Source organism: Erpetoichthys calabaricus, chromosome 6 (genome assembly GCF_900747795.2).
Source record: "Erpetoichthys calabaricus chromosome 6, fErpCal1.3, whole genome shotgun sequence".
In the NCBI taxonomy this organism is placed as follows: Eukaryota; Metazoa; Chordata; class Cladistia; order Polypteriformes; family Polypteridae; genus Erpetoichthys; species Erpetoichthys calabaricus.
In genome coordinates, this window is record NC_041399.2 from 204,737,047 (window position 1) to 204,754,935 (window position 17,889).

A 17,889-nucleotide genomic window follows, 5' to 3' on the forward strand; every position below is an offset into this window, starting at 1 on the left:
AATATCCTTAAAAGTTGTATTAGTAGTAAAGAATTACAAATGTTAGATTACACTTGGAAAGTGTTTTGTAGTTATTAGAGAATGTTATTAAATGGTATTACTGCGCATTGTAATACAATGTAAAAGATGCAAAGTCGTCGTCTTCTTCTTTTGGCTGCTCCCGTTAGGGGTCGCCACAGCGGATCATCTTCTTCCAGATCTTTCTGTCCTCTGCATCTTGTTCTTTTACACCCATCACCTGCATGTCCTCTCTCACCACATCCATCCACTCTCTTTACCTTCCTCCTCTCCTCCTGCCTCCAGACACGTCTCCCCCCTCTTCTTCTCCTTCTTCGGCCAACAGTAGCCCAATTTCCGCCAGCACCCTGTTGGCTGACAGTACTGGTGGCAGTCGTTGTTAACCCGGGGCTCAACCGATCCGGTATGGAAATTTGTATTGTTGTCCGCATATTGATTTGGCAAAATGTTATACCGGATGCCCTTCCTGACGTAACCCTCCCCATTTATCTGGGCTTGGGACTGGCACAAAGAAGCACACTGGTTTGTGCATCTCCTGTGGCTGGGTTTAAAAGATGCAAATTCTGGGTACTATAATACATTTATGAAGACAGACCTCAGCCAATCTTTTGTGATAACTGCAAAATCAATTTATAGGTACAGTGGTTTCTAGGGTCAATAAGGAGCCATCCTTATGAGTCACAATTACCAGGATACATCTGTCTAAGGACAATCTTGTTTTCTGTGTACGACTCCCAGAACGTTTAATATTTAACTTTTTCACCAACTGCTAAACTTTGTGTTTCACAGAAGCATTTGTAAAGGGATATTATTTCATGAATCCTCTGCACGTCAGCTTGAAGGAGCCCTGTACAAACACACATCTCCACAACTGAAATAAGTTGTTTCAGTGAACACGATAGGTCTTCTTTCCAGAAAGCATAAAGCTAAAGTAACTAAATAAACAAAACAAAATGCTAGGGGAAGTTATGCTAGTTTTACCACACTAGATTTGCAGCAGCTAAAACCAGAGCAGGGCTCCGTTTTCATGAACCACCCTGTATAAATGTACGTCTCATAATTATATAACACCATGAGAAAACGTTCCACAACATTGAGGCAGAGTGGTGGTGACTCTGATGCTAAGGGTCTGTGGTGGTATCTGGAAGGCTGCCTGCTGAAATCAAATAAAGGTCACTGCAAAGAGATCATACCTCAAGGCGAATCCTCACCTCATCTTGGCCAAATTGCTCCATGGAATCACAGTATACTTCACTATCAGAGTCACTTGTTAAGTGGTGCAGGTTACCAATATCTTCAATGGGTTCTAGAATATGAAAGAGGAAACTGTACTTGAAAATAGTGACATCCTATTATAAAACATTGTATAAAAGCTTCCACAGAAATGTTTTCAAAATGTATGTTACGTTACATTGTAGTTTAATCTTAGCTCCGAGGCTAAGGATCTGTGCTGGTATCCCGAAGGTTGCCGGTTCGAATCCCTGTCACAGCTAAAAGAGATCCTACTCTGCTGGGCCCTTGAGCAAGACCCTTAACCTGTAATTGCTCCAGGGGCGCTGTACCCCAAAGGGTATGCGAAAACGAACAAATTCCTAATACAAGAAATTGTATAAGGCGAAATAAAGAACAAAAACAAAAAAAAAAATCTCCTATTCCTAAGAATACTATTCAAACCTCCATTACAGTGTTGAAGATGTTCTTAATCTTCAACCAAGTTAAATATTAAATACAATTTTCTCAAGACTGTAGGAAGTGCGGCCTAATGGTCAAGTCACTGGATTTTAAACAACAAGGTTGAAAATTCAATCCCAGGATCTCCCCTTACTCTGTTATCACGAAGCAAACTCACTTTTAGGCACCTCTCTGTGAATCATGAAGTAAATGTCACATGTCAACCAAGTACTCAGGAAATCAGCAAAAACATTCACCAGTTCTGGAGATCTTTTTTAGAAGGTGGAAAAGGGATATTTTGAGGAAATTCTCAACCCTATCTGCCTTGTTTAAAAGTTGGTTTTCAATTATCATACACAAGATATTAATTTTCAGTAAAGGCTCAGTGAATAACCAGTTTGGTTCTGTGGGTGGCCTTAAACTGCTGATCTCAAGCACACAATGAAGCAGTTTCAAGATGAGTGTGCCTTGGTCAAAATGAAAAGTAGCAATCCAGAGATCACGGCTCTGTATACCAAAGCAGTGACTTGCTTTACAGATAAGGCCCCCCCAGTGATTTGCTAATGAGTGATAAAAGAGACCAATATATTGATGCCATAAGAACAGTGCTGCGGGAGTGGTAATGGACAGTGGTGAAGATACAGGAGAGAGCCACTACAACTAAGCTCTCGCTTCTCTGATCTTGGGGGTAGCAACTAAAAGAAAGACTGCAGTTAGAAGAATAAATGAAACTTGAAATACTGTGGTTGCTTACCGGTTATGTGACCATTCATTTCCAGTAATTCTGGAAATTCCAGTGCCTGGTTCTTTTGGTTAAGTATCTCTTCTGATTTTTCACTATTTAGCATTGACTTTTTTATATGTTCACTGTTGTCAGTGAAGGGAACATCTCTTTCAGAATTGCCATTAGCAAGGAGGATTTTCACCTGCTTTGTCTCATCTTCTGTTGTGGGCTGCATTTGTCTTTCATAGTTTTCATCATCTAGATGGTTATAAGGAAATAATACACAGAAATGGTATTTGATCAGCAGAATGACAAGACAAACTTTTGCCACAGCACAAAGTACAGCAAATACAGCACACACAATGTTGACATATATATTTTACAAGTAAGCCCGCAATTCTCTAGAGAATCGTCAATCCAAGAATGGTAATCAGTTTCTGTAACGTCCGATATTTGGATGGATGACATATCATGGAGGGTGGGTGCGTCTGGGGAAATGTTATTTAATTAAATAAGCATATCTGTACTAAAGCGGTTTCGTTTTGTGGAGATGTGATTCCGTTGCCTTTGCTGACACTGACTGCTGGCAGAGTGGAGCACAGCACATGTAGTTTACAGGTTGAGGTGTTCGTGTGCCAGCCACTGAGTCTGGGAAGCCGCTGGGTTTGAGTCAGTGACTGTTATGTGATCTGTATTACTGGCACAGTGGATTAGAGCAAGTGTAGTGTACAGGTTGTGTTGTTTGGGCACCACCTACTGACTCTGGGAAACCTCTGCGTTTGACTCTGAGGCGTGCGCCATGGCGCAGTACGTATGCGCCTCGGTGGGAAGCCGCTGTGTGATGAAATATCATGGAGGTTTGGGCGCGTCCTGGGACAGTTCATTTCAAAGCGCTTCTGTTATTATTTTTCTTCATGCAGTCTCGTTTTTGTTTTTTTATGGCTGTGTCGTCGTATATGCGGTGGTGTGGGCGGTCGCGTCCAGGCAGCTGTACAACCTGGCGTGCACGCTTTACCTCAGGTTTAGTTCACAGGTCGTAGGCATGGTAAAGTTTCCATTTAATTCAATAACCCCATTTGAACTAAAGCGATTTCTTTGTGTGGGCGCCTTCGTTCATTGTTTGTATTCATACGGGCTCGTGTTTGTATTACTAATCGTTGAGCTCCCTCCATTTGGATACGTGCGTCCTTTGCCTGTGCTGTGTCAAAAAGCGCGTTGTGGGTGAGCTCGTTCATTGTGTTTATCCATACGGGCTCGTTTTGTATTTCCGTTAGTTGAACTCTTTCATTGTGGAGCCGTGATGTCTTTGCTTCTGGTGTGTGTGAAGCGCGTTGTGGGAGCCTCCTGGCACAGTGGAGTAGAGCAAGTGTAGTTAACAGGTTGTGTTGTTTGGGCGCCACCTACTGACTCTGGGAAACCACGCCGCAGTGCGCTTCAGTGCGTCCGCCGTGCATAAATTAACTGTCGTTTAGTAATATAGATACTAGCTGTACCCCATGGCTGCGCACACATAGTAATGAAACAGGACAAACGTTAAAAATCAATAGACGTTGGCACTACATCTGATCATGTTCAGCTCTGACGGGAGAGTGTCCCCCGCGTGGGGAGAAAAGCACATGGCCGTGAGATCTCTGGCAATCAGCAGCTACCCTGTAAAACACATGGAGCTCTGATCTCTCTCTCAAAATCGACAAACGTTACTCCTTAACAATCTGTAGATGATAATGTCTGCTGAACAAACAGGTATCACTAACTAAGCGGAGGCAAGGTGCACTCCAACACGTGGCAAGACGTAGGCCAACTTGAACAGAGGCTGGCGAGTGAATGATGAAGGCCCCGCCCCCCTGCTCTCAGCCCACAGCCACTCTCTTGGGTTTGCATAAATACATCAGTACCGCAAGCGAACTATGGTACTCCACGCAATGAGAAAAGTCGCAAAATCAACCAGAAAGTTCAAGCAAATTATAGAAAACATCCATCCATTATCCAACCCGCTATATCCTAACTACAGGGTCACGGGGGTCTGCTGGAGCCAATCCCAACCAACACAGGGCGCAAGGCAGGAAACAAACCCCGGGCAGGGCACACACACACACACACACCAAGCACACACACAGGGACAATTTAGAATTGCCAGTCCACATATCCTGCATGTCTTTGGACTGTGGGAGGAAACCCACGCAAATACGGGGTGAACATGCAAACTCCACGCAGGGAGGACCCGGGAAGCAAAACCGGGTCTCCTAACTGCGAGGCAGCAACGCTACCCACTGCGCCACCATGCCGCCCTTACAGAAAACAACCAGATCTAAATCCGTTAAGTAATTCTCTCGTGAAAAGCGGACAAACAGAATGCGCTTGGACCACGAAATTTTTAAAACCGTTTCTTAGCGAGCACCTATGGGCCAAGGGTAACCTACATTCCAAATTTCAAGTCCCAAGTCCTCATGGTTCAGGAGATTTCATGACGAGCGAGTCAGTGGTGTTTGGCTTTTATATATACAGATTACTCAAAAAGTGCTGTAAGAGATCAGTAACTACAAAAAATATCTAGTTGTGTTTAATCTTCCTGTACGTGGCATAGTCATGGCAAAGAAGCAATTATTTGTTTGCATGGTCTCAACATATGTCACTGTGAAAAATATGCGATAATGCAGAAAATTGGTTAAGGTGTATACTTTTTCATGGCTCTATACACCTGAAGGGTATACCTGATATAGCATCTATGAAGTCAATGTCTTGTCTGATGTACTGTACTTAATTCCATTGTTTACTTATAATGGAATACCATAAACACACATCATTCAGTCCCACAGTTCCTTTAATAATTTCTTGGGATTAATTTAAACATACATGTCAATATATTTGATTATATTGGCTATAAGTTGAATGGATGCAGAGCAACAGACTCAGTCATATAGGAGGGAGCAGACTAAAACTTAAACTATCAAGCCGATTTACTAGGCCTGAAAGGGGTAGGTTGCCTTGTACTCCACTTTGTGGTATCAGCAAGTTGATGACAGTTTTACATGGCATAAAAGAATTACAGTATATGATGTGACTGACATAGCTGAAGAGCTTTCAAATTCAGACACCAAAATATCTGAAGCAAAATTAAATTGAAACCTGAAATGGGGCCAATTCTAGACACACTTGCATGCCTTCAAATTTATTTTGACTATTTTTATGCAGTATAAACCAGGCGCCATTTTAATTAGGTGACACGATTATGAGAGCACTGATCTCTAAACCATAGCATCCAAAGTGTATTAAACAAGTATGTTCACTCTTACAGTCGTGGCAAAGATTCATTCTTCTACCAAAAAAAAAAAAAAAAAAGAAAATATATACAGTATTATGCAAAAGTTTTAGGCAGGTGTGAAAAAATGCTGTAAACAAAGAATGCTTTCAAAAATGGAAGTGTTAATCATTTATTTTCATCAATCAACAAAATGCAGTGAAAGAACAAAAGAGAAATCTAAATCAAATCAATATTTGGTGTGACCACCCTTTGCCTTCAAAACAGCATCAATTCTTCTAGGTACGCTTGCACACAGTTTTTGAAGGAACTCGGCTGGTAGGTTGTTCCAAACATCTTGGAGAACTAACCACAGATCTTCTGTGGATGTAGGCTTCCTCACATCCTTCTGTCTCTGCATGTAATCCCAGACACACTCGATGTTGAGATCAGGGCTCTGTGGGGGCCATACCATCACTTCTTTACGCTGAAGATCGTTCTTAATGACTTTGGCTGTATGTTTGGGGTCGTCGTCCTGCTGCAGAATAAATTTGGGGCCAATCATACGCCTCCCTGATGGTATTGCATGATGGATAAGTATCTGCCTGTAGTTCTCAGCATTGAGAACACCATTAATCCTGACCAAATCTCCAACTCCATTTGCAGAAATGCAGCCCCAAACGCTCAAGGAACCTCCACCATGCTTCACTGTTGCCTGCAGACACTCATTATTGTACCGCTCTCCAGCCCTTCGATGAACAAACTGCCTTCTGGTACAGCCAAATATTTCAAATTTTGACTCATCAGTCCAGAGCACCTGCTGCCATTTTTCTGTACCCCAGTTCCTGTTTTCGTGCATGCTTGAGTCGCTTGGCCTTGTTTCCACGTCGGAGGTATGGCTTTTTGGCTGCAACTCTTCCATGAAGACCACTTCTGGACAGACTTCTCCGGACAGTAGATGGGTGTACCTGGGTCCCACTGGTTTCTGCCAGTTCTAAGCTGATGGCATTGCTGGACATCTTCTGATTTCGAAGGGTAATAAGCTTGATGTGTCTTTCATCAGCTGCACTAAGTTTCCTTGGCCGACCACTGCGTCTATGATCGTCAACGTTGCCCGTTTCTTTGTGCTTCTTCAAAAGAGCTTGAACAGCACATCTTGAAACCCCAGTCTGCTTTGAAATCTTTGTCAGGGAGAGACCTTGCTGATGCAGTAGAACTACCTTGTGTCTTGTTGCTGTGCTCAATCTTGCCATGACATGAAAATGTCTTCCACAACCTCACCTTGGTAGCAGAGTTTGGCTGTTCCTCACCCAGTTTTAAGCCTCCTACACAGCTGTTTCTGTTTCAGTTAATGACTGTGTTTCAACCTACGTGTGACATTGATGATCATTAGCACCTGTTTGGTAGAATTGGTTGATCAGACAACTGACTAGAATCCTACAAAATCCCCGACTTTGTGCAAGTGGACCTATACGAATTGATGCTGGTTTGAAGGCAAAAGGTAGTAACACCAAATATTGATTTGATTTAGATTTTTCTTTTGTTCGCTCACTTTGCATTTTGTAAATTGATAACAATAAACAATCATTATTTATATTTCTGAAAGCATTCTTTGTTTACAACTTTTGCACAGTACTGTACATTACATCAATGAAGCAATTGTTTCATCACTGACAGCATACTTAGAGAGGGCTTCTTATTGCCATAACCTTTAAATGCATTATCACACATTCTATCAGACGAAGGTGTGCTGCCATTCATATAAATTACTTCTTCTTCTTCTTTCGGCTGCTCCTGTTAGGAGTTGCCACAGCGGATCATCTTTTTCCATACCTTTCTGTTCTCTACATCTTGTTCTGTTACACCCATCACCTGCATGTCCTCTCTCACCACATACATAAACCTTCTCTTAGGCCTTCCTCTTCTCCTCTTACCTAGCAGCTCTATCCTTAGCACCCTTCTCCCAATATACCCCTCATCTCTCCTCTGCACGTGTCCAAACCAACGCCATCTCGCCTCTCTGACTGTCTCCCAACCGTCCAACTTGAGCTGACCCTCTAATGTCCTCATTTCTAATCCTGTCCATCCAATAACTAGCCTTTTCTCACCACAAAAAATGAAGTATTCCCTAATTTTAATCCGTAAATTTAAACCATTGATTTTCAATATACTCTGCTGTGACCTTTGATTTAGGTTTGTCATTTTCTGGCTGTTTAAAAATACAAAAAACAAAAAAAAACAAAAAAAAAACAACATGAAAGAGGCAAAAACCCACCTCTATCAGTGCCTCTACATCCTACACAAACACAAGTAGCAGGTTTAAATGAGCACAATACTCCTATTGTAATTAACGAATATAAACCGCTGCAGATTAGAAGCAAGAAAAAAAAAATCACAAATTCATTAAGAAACAGAGGGGAAACGGATAAAAGGGTGCTCTTTTAATACCTTTAGACTAGTACACAGCAGTGTGCCAGGCCCCAAGCTTTCATAATCTATTAGAATACTGCAAATGACATTTAGTAATATCGTTAAATCTTCTTTCAAAGAAGCTATGAAGTGCAGCAGAACCCTTTAACACGGACATATCAGTTAACACACAAGGGAAATTTAGCTAAGATGATGCAAGTTTAAACGGCAGGATCACAATGCCTCTCTCAAATGACACTGTACTTTCTTCTGCTTTCTCAGCAATCACTAGTTAATTGCTATAAGGGTATTTACTGTACACTTATATTTATTAATACTTTCAGATTTGAATGAATCCTTTTCTTTGCATTTACCTTTCTTATCATCCTCCTCATCCATGTCATCCTCACCATCCTTGTCGGACTCTGCTCCACTGTCACTGCTCTCTTTTTTGCCATTTAATTTCATACAGTTCGGGTTTATGCTCAGTATGGTGTCAAGGCCTAAAGAATAAAATTAAACAGACTTATAGTATTAATTGTAATTGAGAAAGGCAGCATTTGGGCAACAAACTCTCTATCATGATTTCACTTAGTGTTCTAAATAAAATCTGATGGCCAATATACAACTCTTTAAAAAAGATTTGATCACATCAGTTTTTTTTTTTCATTCTTCAAAATGCACACAATCAGATGTTTTCAGGGCTTTATAATACCTGCTAATAGTCAGCAAACCCCATTTGAGATGTTTTAAAATGTACTGACCTCCTATGTTACTCTACGTCTACAACATGGCTTTTGATTGATGACATTTTGCCTTGTAACTAAAGTCCAATATCAATTCTTTTGTTTACTTAGCTTTCAATCTTAGTTTATTTTGGCTTTGCCATTTCACCAGCTCTTTTACGCCATTTCTCCGTGCAGACCAGTCTTACAGAAGCTGCAAATGAAAATATGTATACAACAAATAAAAGACTGGTGATAATATACAACTCTGTGGGGAACTCATGCTGAAAGACAGGGGCTGAGAATTATCATCTTTCAGCTTCACAACCTTTTTATTGTCAGCAAAAAGAAAAAAACTATTAGTCAGTGCAACAATAAGGACCCACTGATACGCACATCAATCAGTTAAACAAATTCAGAGTAATAGTTGTGTTGGCTGTCAGAACAATAATATACAGAAAGAGGTGTTTTTGCACTTAGTTTTTTGATACAAAGCAAATACTTTATGGGTTTTCTCAGTGCAGTATTATTCTAGATATCAATATTTCTATAATTTTGGTTTATAAGCAGAAGGTAAAAACGCAAGAGGTTTAAAAATGTAAAAAAAAAACCACCAACCCTATCATAACCCAATGTTCACAACATCCAGAGTGTAATCATATTTTATAAATCTACTTTTCTTTCTACTCACATGTACAGCTGACACAGAGCCAGATTTAGCACAGGGGCTCATCATTTAGAACTGCTAGGCAAAGCATAAGACAAGACAGATAAAAAAGACAGCTGGGGAAACGTGCAGTCAGACTGATGACCACTGTATACTATTGCTGTGTGTCAAACTCAGCATGAAACTGTATCCTCTGTTGCCTTGTTGGGAATTGCATGATTCACCTAAGTGGAGGCCTGCACGTGAAGAAAGAGTATAAAGCCTTGGAACATTGCCCGGCACACCTTTAGGATGGGAGAGAACATCATCTGATCCCGAAAATCCTTCCACTGCAAACGGCAAAAATGGCAGACTCTACACATTGGGCCCCCACTCCCGAACTGGGTTTTTTGCCATTGGCTTCCTTCGTCTGTTATGCAGCGTAAGCCATTATTTAAGAAAGTTATTTCTCCTATGTGATTTCTTACCGTTGTATCACTAAGTGGGGGTCAGGGGTATCACCTTTTAATATCATATCTATATAGATTTGGGTTATGTAACACGCCACAATTACAAAAGAACTCATTCCAACAATGGAGCCAACGCCTCCTGCTGGATAGAGGGTGCCAGGAAAAACATGAAACGTTTGTAATAAAAAATGGTATTAGTTCTTGACCCTCATTTTAAATACCAGGTCATTAAAGCTAATATGTGAACTAATATCTAAGACATTAATATTTCAAATTATAAGTATTCAAGTATAGCTAAACAAGTATTAAAAAAAGCAATATTTACTAGCTACAGTCAACTATTCACACCCCTAAATAAAATGGGCAAAAACAACTATATAAAATAAACAATATATATAAGGATTTAAACATTCTTCAAAACATTTGGAGAAATTGCTTACCATTTATCTAATACAAATCACTCCTACAAGAACTTTCATTTTACTCTGAGCATACAGTATACTCTCAAGAATTTACAGTATGGGGCACAATTATTGGAACCCCTGAAGAATTAATAAATAAATAAATGTACATCCTTGCTGAGAACAATTAAAATCTCTTTCTTATCCATCAACATGGATCAATAAAGGGCTTTCAACTCAGAGAACACTAAAGATCTGATCAGATCTGACCAGAGTAGCTCTTGTATGTTTCTTCGAAAGGAGAGGATTGCCACGAAAAGACTTTTAGTAATTAAATGCTGCTGCAGTTTTTTTTTTTTGGACATTCTCTCACCTTTCCTCTCCTTTGGTTGTGTTGTGATATGATTCAATATACTGATTACTTGGAGTGGCCAATGCTTTTCTTTCACTTTCCTTCTTCAGATGGTCCCTTTTTTCCATATTTTTTAATCTCCTCCAAATCCCTGACACCCAACTGCTTTTGTTGTTTATCACTGAAATGCGTGAAATAATAAAAGCACGAATCGCTTTGTTCAACACATTTTTGATACTCTTTTCAGAATTTTCCAAAATTCTCCATCATTTTAGCAGCTCTCTCTTTTAGGCACACCTTGTTAGTTTGTATGAATGAATGGAATTTAATCATTTTATCATCAATGAAAGCCATTAGAGAGTCAGGGGTCGCCAACTCCAGTCCTTGAGGACCACTGTGGCTGCAGGTTTTCATTGTAACCCTTTTTAACGAGTGCCCTGTTTGTGCTTCTAATGAACTTCTTCTGAATTCATTTTAATTGACTTGCTTTTCTAAGATTTGTTCCCCTGAATTTCTTTATCATTCTTCTGAGTTGCTTCATTTCTTTCCTTAAATGGCATCCAAACAGAAATGAAACGTGAAGTGAGTGAGCCAACGGAACACCAACTAAGTCAGGGCTTCAAACTCTAATCCATTTCACTCCAACCAGCTGCTTAATTAGGCACAGAGTCTTGTCATTAATTAAACCCGTTGTTTAATTCTGTGGCTTGTTTCTGCTCGAATTGTGCATTAGCAGACATTTCTGTAATTGTTGATTTTCTCTTTTCTTTTAAAATGTTTTGTGGACCTGAGCAGATCAGCATCCCGGAGACCTTCATTTTTCTTTATTTTCAGATATTGTATGATGGACACCAGTTGTTTTGGCTGATTTTGTATCTCATTATTGTTTGGCTGCTAATTAAGGAAAAAGAAACAGTTAACGGGTGTGAGTTTTCAAGAGCAAGTCAATTAAAATTAGTTCAAAAGAAGTCACTCATTAAGAAAAGGGTTAAGAATGAAAACCTGCAGCCACGGTGGTCCTCCAGGACCGGAGCTGGCGACCCCTCCATTACAATATTTCACCTGAACAGTAGTGCATTGCTGGATTTCCTAGGAAGGGCCTGGATGACTAACAATAATAATAATAATACATTTTATTTATATAGCTCTTTCCCATGCTGAAGGCACTTCACAGAGTTTAAGAAAGAACGGCAGGGTATACAGTATATAGCATTGTACTAAACCAGATAAATAAATAAAGAAGAGTAAGGTAGTAAATTCAGAGAAAAAGCCTAACAGACAACATAATTGATGGTCTAGCGCACACACACAGGTTACATGAGCATCTTGACAGAGAGGTAAACTGAGAGAAGGGTAATAAAGTCAAGTAGAGCTAAAAGCCTTCCTGAACAGATGAGTTTTGAGTTGTTTTTTAAAAGAATTCATGGAGTCAGCTGACCTGATTAATTTCGGTAGGTCATTCCAGAGTCTGGGCGCTATACAGCTGAAGGCTCTGTCACCCATGGAGTGTAGATTAGTGTGGGACACAACAAGATTGGCAGAATCAGAGGACCTTAGTGGGCGGACAGACACATAGTGATGGAGAAGGTCACTGATGTAGTTTGGCGAAAGGTCGTTTAAAGCTTTGTAGGTTATTAGTAGGATTTTATATTCGATTCTGTAAGACACAGGGAGCCCGTGAAGACGGAGCAGGATGGGTGTGATGTGCTCGCTGCTGCTGGTTCGAGTAAGGACTCTTGCAGCTGAGTTTTGAATAAGCTGGAGCTGTGATATAAGATTAGAAGGGGCACCTGCCAGTAGGGAATTACAATAATCAATGCGGGATGTGATAAAAGCAGAGACAAGTTTCTCAGCGTTAGAGAAGGAGAGGAAGGAGCGAACACGGGATATGTTACTGAGGTAAAATTAAGAAAGTTTCTTAATGTGATTTATGTGGGCAGAATAAGAGAGGGAGGAATCAAAAATGACACCAAGATTCTTTGCAGTAGAGGCAGGTCTGATGAGATCACCGCCAAGACAGACTGGGAAGGAACTCATTTTATTAAATTGCACTTTAGTCCCAATTTGCAGGAGTTCAGTTTTGTTGCAATTTAATTTTAAAGAGTTCTGCTCCATCCAGGTTTTAATTTCACTGAGGCAGGTTGTGAGCTGAGAAAGCTCTGATGAAGTTCCACTTTTAACATTGAAGTAGAGTTGAGTATCGTCTGCATAAAAATGATAACCCAGTCCATAGCTATGAATAATATGGCCAAGGGGAAGCATATAAATACAGAAAAGAAGAGGGCCAAGGACCGAGGACAGAGCCCTGAGGAACTCCTTGTGTGACTGGCGCTGAGCTAGATCTGCTGTTGCCAAGACTAACAAACTCATGCCTATCAGTCAGATAGGACGTGAACCACTGGAGGGCAGTGCCAGAGATACCCAGCATGTTCTCCATTCTGGACAGTAGACTGTCATGTCTGACCTGAGTGTCAAATGCTGCACGGAGGTCTTACAGAATTAATATGCTGGTTTGTCCAGAGTCTGTTGCCATAAGCAAATCATTGGTAACCTGTAGCAGAGCAGTTTCACAGCTGTGCTGCACCCTGAAACCAGACTGAAAGGGTTCCATCAAATTATTAGAAGTGAATTGGAAAGCTACAACACGCTCAAAAACTTTTGACAGAAAAAGTAAGTGGGAAATAGGCCAAAAATTGTTAAGATTGTCAGCATCAAGACCAGACTTTTTTAACATGGGGGTTACAGAATCGATTTTAAAAGTGAGCGGCACAAAGCCAGTGTCAAGGGATGAGTTTATTATTGTTGTAATAGTCGGGATTACGACATGAAGGCAGCATTTAAGAAGTGTGGTGGGGATGGGGTCCAGTACACAAGTAGTCGGCCTCATCTTACAAAGCAGGTCATTATCAAAAGCAGAGGTGACTGGTGAGAACTTAGAGAAGGAGCTGGAGGGAGTGGGAAAAGAGGGAGAGATATTAACAGATAATGTATTTATGTTAGTTAAATTATTTAGATCTTTACTTTTGTTACGGAAAAAGTGGAGGAATTCTTACAGACTTCAGCAGAAGAGGTAGTTGGGCCAGATGCGGGTTTGAGTAGTTTATTAACTACAGAGAACAAAACCCTTGGGTTCTCATGGCCACTTTCTATTATTCTGCCATAATGGGTGTTCTTGGCAGCAGTTAGTGCTTCTCTGTAAGCTCTTTGGTGGTCAGAGAAAGCCTGGATGTGCACTGTGAGGGCAGAATTATGTGACATCCTCTCAAGGCATCGGCCAGCTGCTCTCATAGATCGCAATTCTGAATTATACCAAGGAGATGAACGCTTAAAGGAAACCTCCTGATGTTTTAAAGGAGCTGTTTTATCTAATGCTGAGTTATAGTGATCGACAAGACTATCAAGTGTTGATGGAATAGGTGAAGACAGAAAAAAATCAGAAATGGATCCAGAAAGGGTAGAGGGACAGATATTTTTAAGGTTTCTGTAAGAAATTTGTCATTTACAAATAAGAGGAAGGAGAGGTAATGAGACGTGAAAAATACTGCTTTATGGTCAGAGAGTCCCAAATCACTGCTATAAGTGTTGGCAACAGATAATCATGATGTACAGATCAGATCCAATATATGACCATCAGAGTGGGTGGGAAAATCAACATATTGTGTCAAGTCAAAACAGTCCAGTAAGGATAGGAATTCATTTCTCAGTTCAGATGTGGGGATGTCAATATGGATGTTGAAATCACCAAGAAGAATGACTCTCTGGGAAAGTGAACTTAAGTGGGTTAATAGTTCAGTCAGATCAGATAAGAAGGATGCATTGTATTTTGGAGGACGATAAAGAACAATAAGTAAGACAGGACCTGATTCCATTATTAGTTTAAGAGCCAGACACTCAAAAGACAATGGACAATCAATTGGGATTCTTTTAATGTTTAGCTCCACTCTGACAATTACTGCAAGTCCTCCGCCTTGTCTTGAGCTACAAGGCTCTTTGAGGAAAGTGTGACCAGGTGGTGTCGCCTCCGTGAGACATGTAAATTCATTTGGTTTTTGCCAAGTCTCTGTTAAGCACAGCATATCAAGTTTGGTGTCAATGATGAATTCTGACAACACCAATGCTTTGCCATTAAGAGATCTCGAATTAAACAATGCAGTATTAGTTGATGAGACTTCTTTTTGCACAGAGCCATGACCGGAGTTTATTTTCACATACTGTAAATTTGGCTCACTGACACTTCTGTTTCCAGGGCCATGAGTAGGATGGCGTATTCCTAAGCAAATGCGGTCGGTGATCTTTTCATTCGTAGCCTGGCGGTGGCAGTGACCTGACCCACGATGTACATATTTCGGGCGCGGCAAAGTACCGGTGTCTTTTAGAATATTCCAGTCAGACCATTTGCTCTGGACAAACTGTTTAATATGAAGGAGTTTGTCACAAGAGTATACTAGCATGATACTGAGCAATACTTATCTGATAGCAGTGGAGAAGCAGCACAGCAGAGCCGGTGAGACGGGCAGGGTGCCATGGCGCAGATGAACGGTGATAGCAATGCAGCAGAAAGCATAGCAGGAGGAGGTAGCAGGATTTGGAGGTTCCAACATACAGTCACAAACAAGTAACACTGGGTATTACAGGCATGATCACCCCAGAGCCACAATCCAGGTGGGTGTGAACATCACATCAGTTATTAGTCATAAAGCACAATAAAATGAATCGAGAGCAGACCAGCATAGCAACTATAATCAAGAAGACAGCTCATCCCAGACTCCTAGATCGCCAAGGTACAAAGAAATGTTCGTAGGTCTCGTCCCGTGATCCACAAATTCAGTTGTTCCCAGTCAAGGTAAAGTCCATAAAGTCCGTAAAAATTAATCCAAATCCATACAATTCGAGTCAACTGCATCCACAAACTATACGTACAATAGAGAAAATAAAACAAGCGTAAAAAAGTTCAGGATTAAGGCGATTTTTACAAAAAGTGTTAACAGGGAGGAGCGGCCACAGCATGCGTGCGCCAGCGCCCCTCCGCTGTGTATTAGCAGGAGAGTTCCGCATAAACTGAAATTTAGTTCTCTCTTTTTTAATGTCATTTGGTCATGGCTTAATATATTCTTATTCTTCAATTATAAATATTGGGTTGCATTAAAAACCTAATTTCATAAAACGTCAACAGAGTACGTATATTTCTACGTATGTGCATAGTATTTTGTATTCAGTATTTTGTGTGCTTTGTGGCAAGGTATTTTGAATGGATCTGTAAATGTGTGTATCTTATGGTTTGCTAATGGATACTTTGTAAGAATAAATTCATCAGATCTGGTATTATCAGAATAGGCTTTGGGCTCCCTGACTCCTTAAATTAAATGAAGTGGGTTTTAGAATGTTATACTATGTATTTGAATATGTCTTTGACCTGCTTCATGACACATGACAATAAGCTTGAATTACCTAAAGATGAGAGGGCACTTTTTACATCCAGTTTAAACCTGCTAAGAGATATCTTTGAAGGGGTTTTATGTGACATCTCATTAGATAACACAGTCATTAATCAGGTTTTTAATCTATGCAATCACTCTTTGTCCTTCAAGGGGCTCTTGTCAGCGCTTGTCCAAAATGATTCACTGCCACTTTAAACCTACTAAAAGGTGCTTTAACTGCTCGAACACTAAACTGACTGCGTGTGTGCTATACAGTATAATCGGAGAATTGCATTTTCTCACTGTTAATTCAGGCCATTGTTGGCTTTTGCAGCGTGAATCGATTCATACCACATTACAAATCTCCTAATTAGTACAAAATGATAACAAAAATACTCTCAACTGTGTGTCCATCTACAAGCTCTTTTGGTGTAAGCACTTTCCATCCATGCATGCATACATATGTCTTCATAGCCTGCTTTCCATTCTTTAAAATAGAAGTGTGTTTTGATGGTAACATATCTGTCAGTTTTTGTCAATGTTTGTAAATTCTTATGATGGTTGAACAGCAGTATATTATTCAGATCGGTAGTATTGCCAAGGAGAAATTTGAAAACATTCTCTTAGACAAAACAAAAGGCCCACATATCCTTGAAATTTTCAACAGTTCTGCTGCAATCGCCTATTGAGAATATAGCCAGGTTTCCATCCAAGGAGTTTTTGCGAAAAAATATTTAGCGCTTCAAATTTTTTTACCGATATGGCTGATGGAAATGCTAATTATCGATAAAATGTTGTAAATGTCGACATAATATTTTTCTGTTTAACTTTAGCGCATAAATTCCATATCGATACTTCAGATGTCGCAAAAAACTACGTTGGAAACACTTTTTGTCGGAAAAAAGGGCTTTAACGCAAATAAATGTGTCACATTTTCATCACGTGCAATCAAAACGAGAATACGGAGCGGTTCGCATGGTCTGATGAAGAGAGTTTTTTTTTGATTAAACGTCGTTATTTTGTATTAATTCAAATTTCAGTTTTAATTAAAAACCTTAAGGGAAGCAGGTTACAGAACTAATTCAGTTGTTATCGCACTGAGAAGGGATGTTGAAAGGTAGGCTCACCTGTACAGATCCGATGCTGCAAACACAGCTGCATCATGGGCACTTCCAGGAGTGCCAACGCAAATGTCTCGTATCATGCACCTGTCATCAACAAGGGCCTGGAGAACAATAGATGGCCACCCTTTGCGATTAATGTAATCGCGGTAGCCTTCCGTCGGGGGAAGAATAGGCACATGCGTGCCATCCAGCGCACCGTAAATCTGTGGCACAAGATGCACCAAGGAATTGCGGTATGCAATTTCATTGGCCTCCGCTACAGTCAGATGTCTGATATAACGCCGCATTAATTTTTCTTTAATAGCGGTGCACACAGCATATACACATCGATGGACGGTAGTTTTACTAACCCCGAAAGTTTCTCCAACTACTCTATACTCGGCGCAGGTTGCCAGCTTGTAAAGGGCGATGGCAATCCGCTTTTGGGTTGGAACCGGTGGTCGGTGGCAACCTGTGATGGGCGCAACATCAGGACTGATGAATCCACACAACATCTCAAACGTCGGCCGTGTCATTATAAAATGTTGCAGCCAGAGATTTTCTGTTAAGTGTCTCTCCACCACCTCCTCCCAGAAGGTCTTATTCCGTCGTCTCTCCCATACCCGTGGGTTTCATCGCACTTGGGTACTTTCTTCGAGCTCTAGGGCTATCAGACAAGCAACTGCTTCATTCTGCTGTCGTGTTCGGATATTAT

The 17,889-nt window shown here is 40.6% G+C and overlaps 1 protein-coding gene across 1 annotated transcript in view; it reads right to left on the minus strand.

The window, feature by feature from the left end:
• The window catches only part of acbd5a (acyl-CoA binding domain containing 5a), a 73,394-nt gene that overhangs the window by 28,717 nt on the left and 26,788 nt on the right, over window positions 1-17,889 (minus strand). Inside the window, exons 6-8 of the mRNA XM_028804359.2 lie at window positions 8,435-8,563; window positions 2,444-2,671; window positions 1,230-1,324 (exon numbers count right to left, since the gene is read on the minus strand). Coding sequence (XP_028660192.1) covers window positions 1,230-1,324; window positions 2,444-2,671; window positions 8,435-8,563 — 452 coding nt within the window. The remainder of the gene's footprint in view (window positions 1-1,229; window positions 1,325-2,443; window positions 2,672-8,434; window positions 8,564-17,889) is intronic.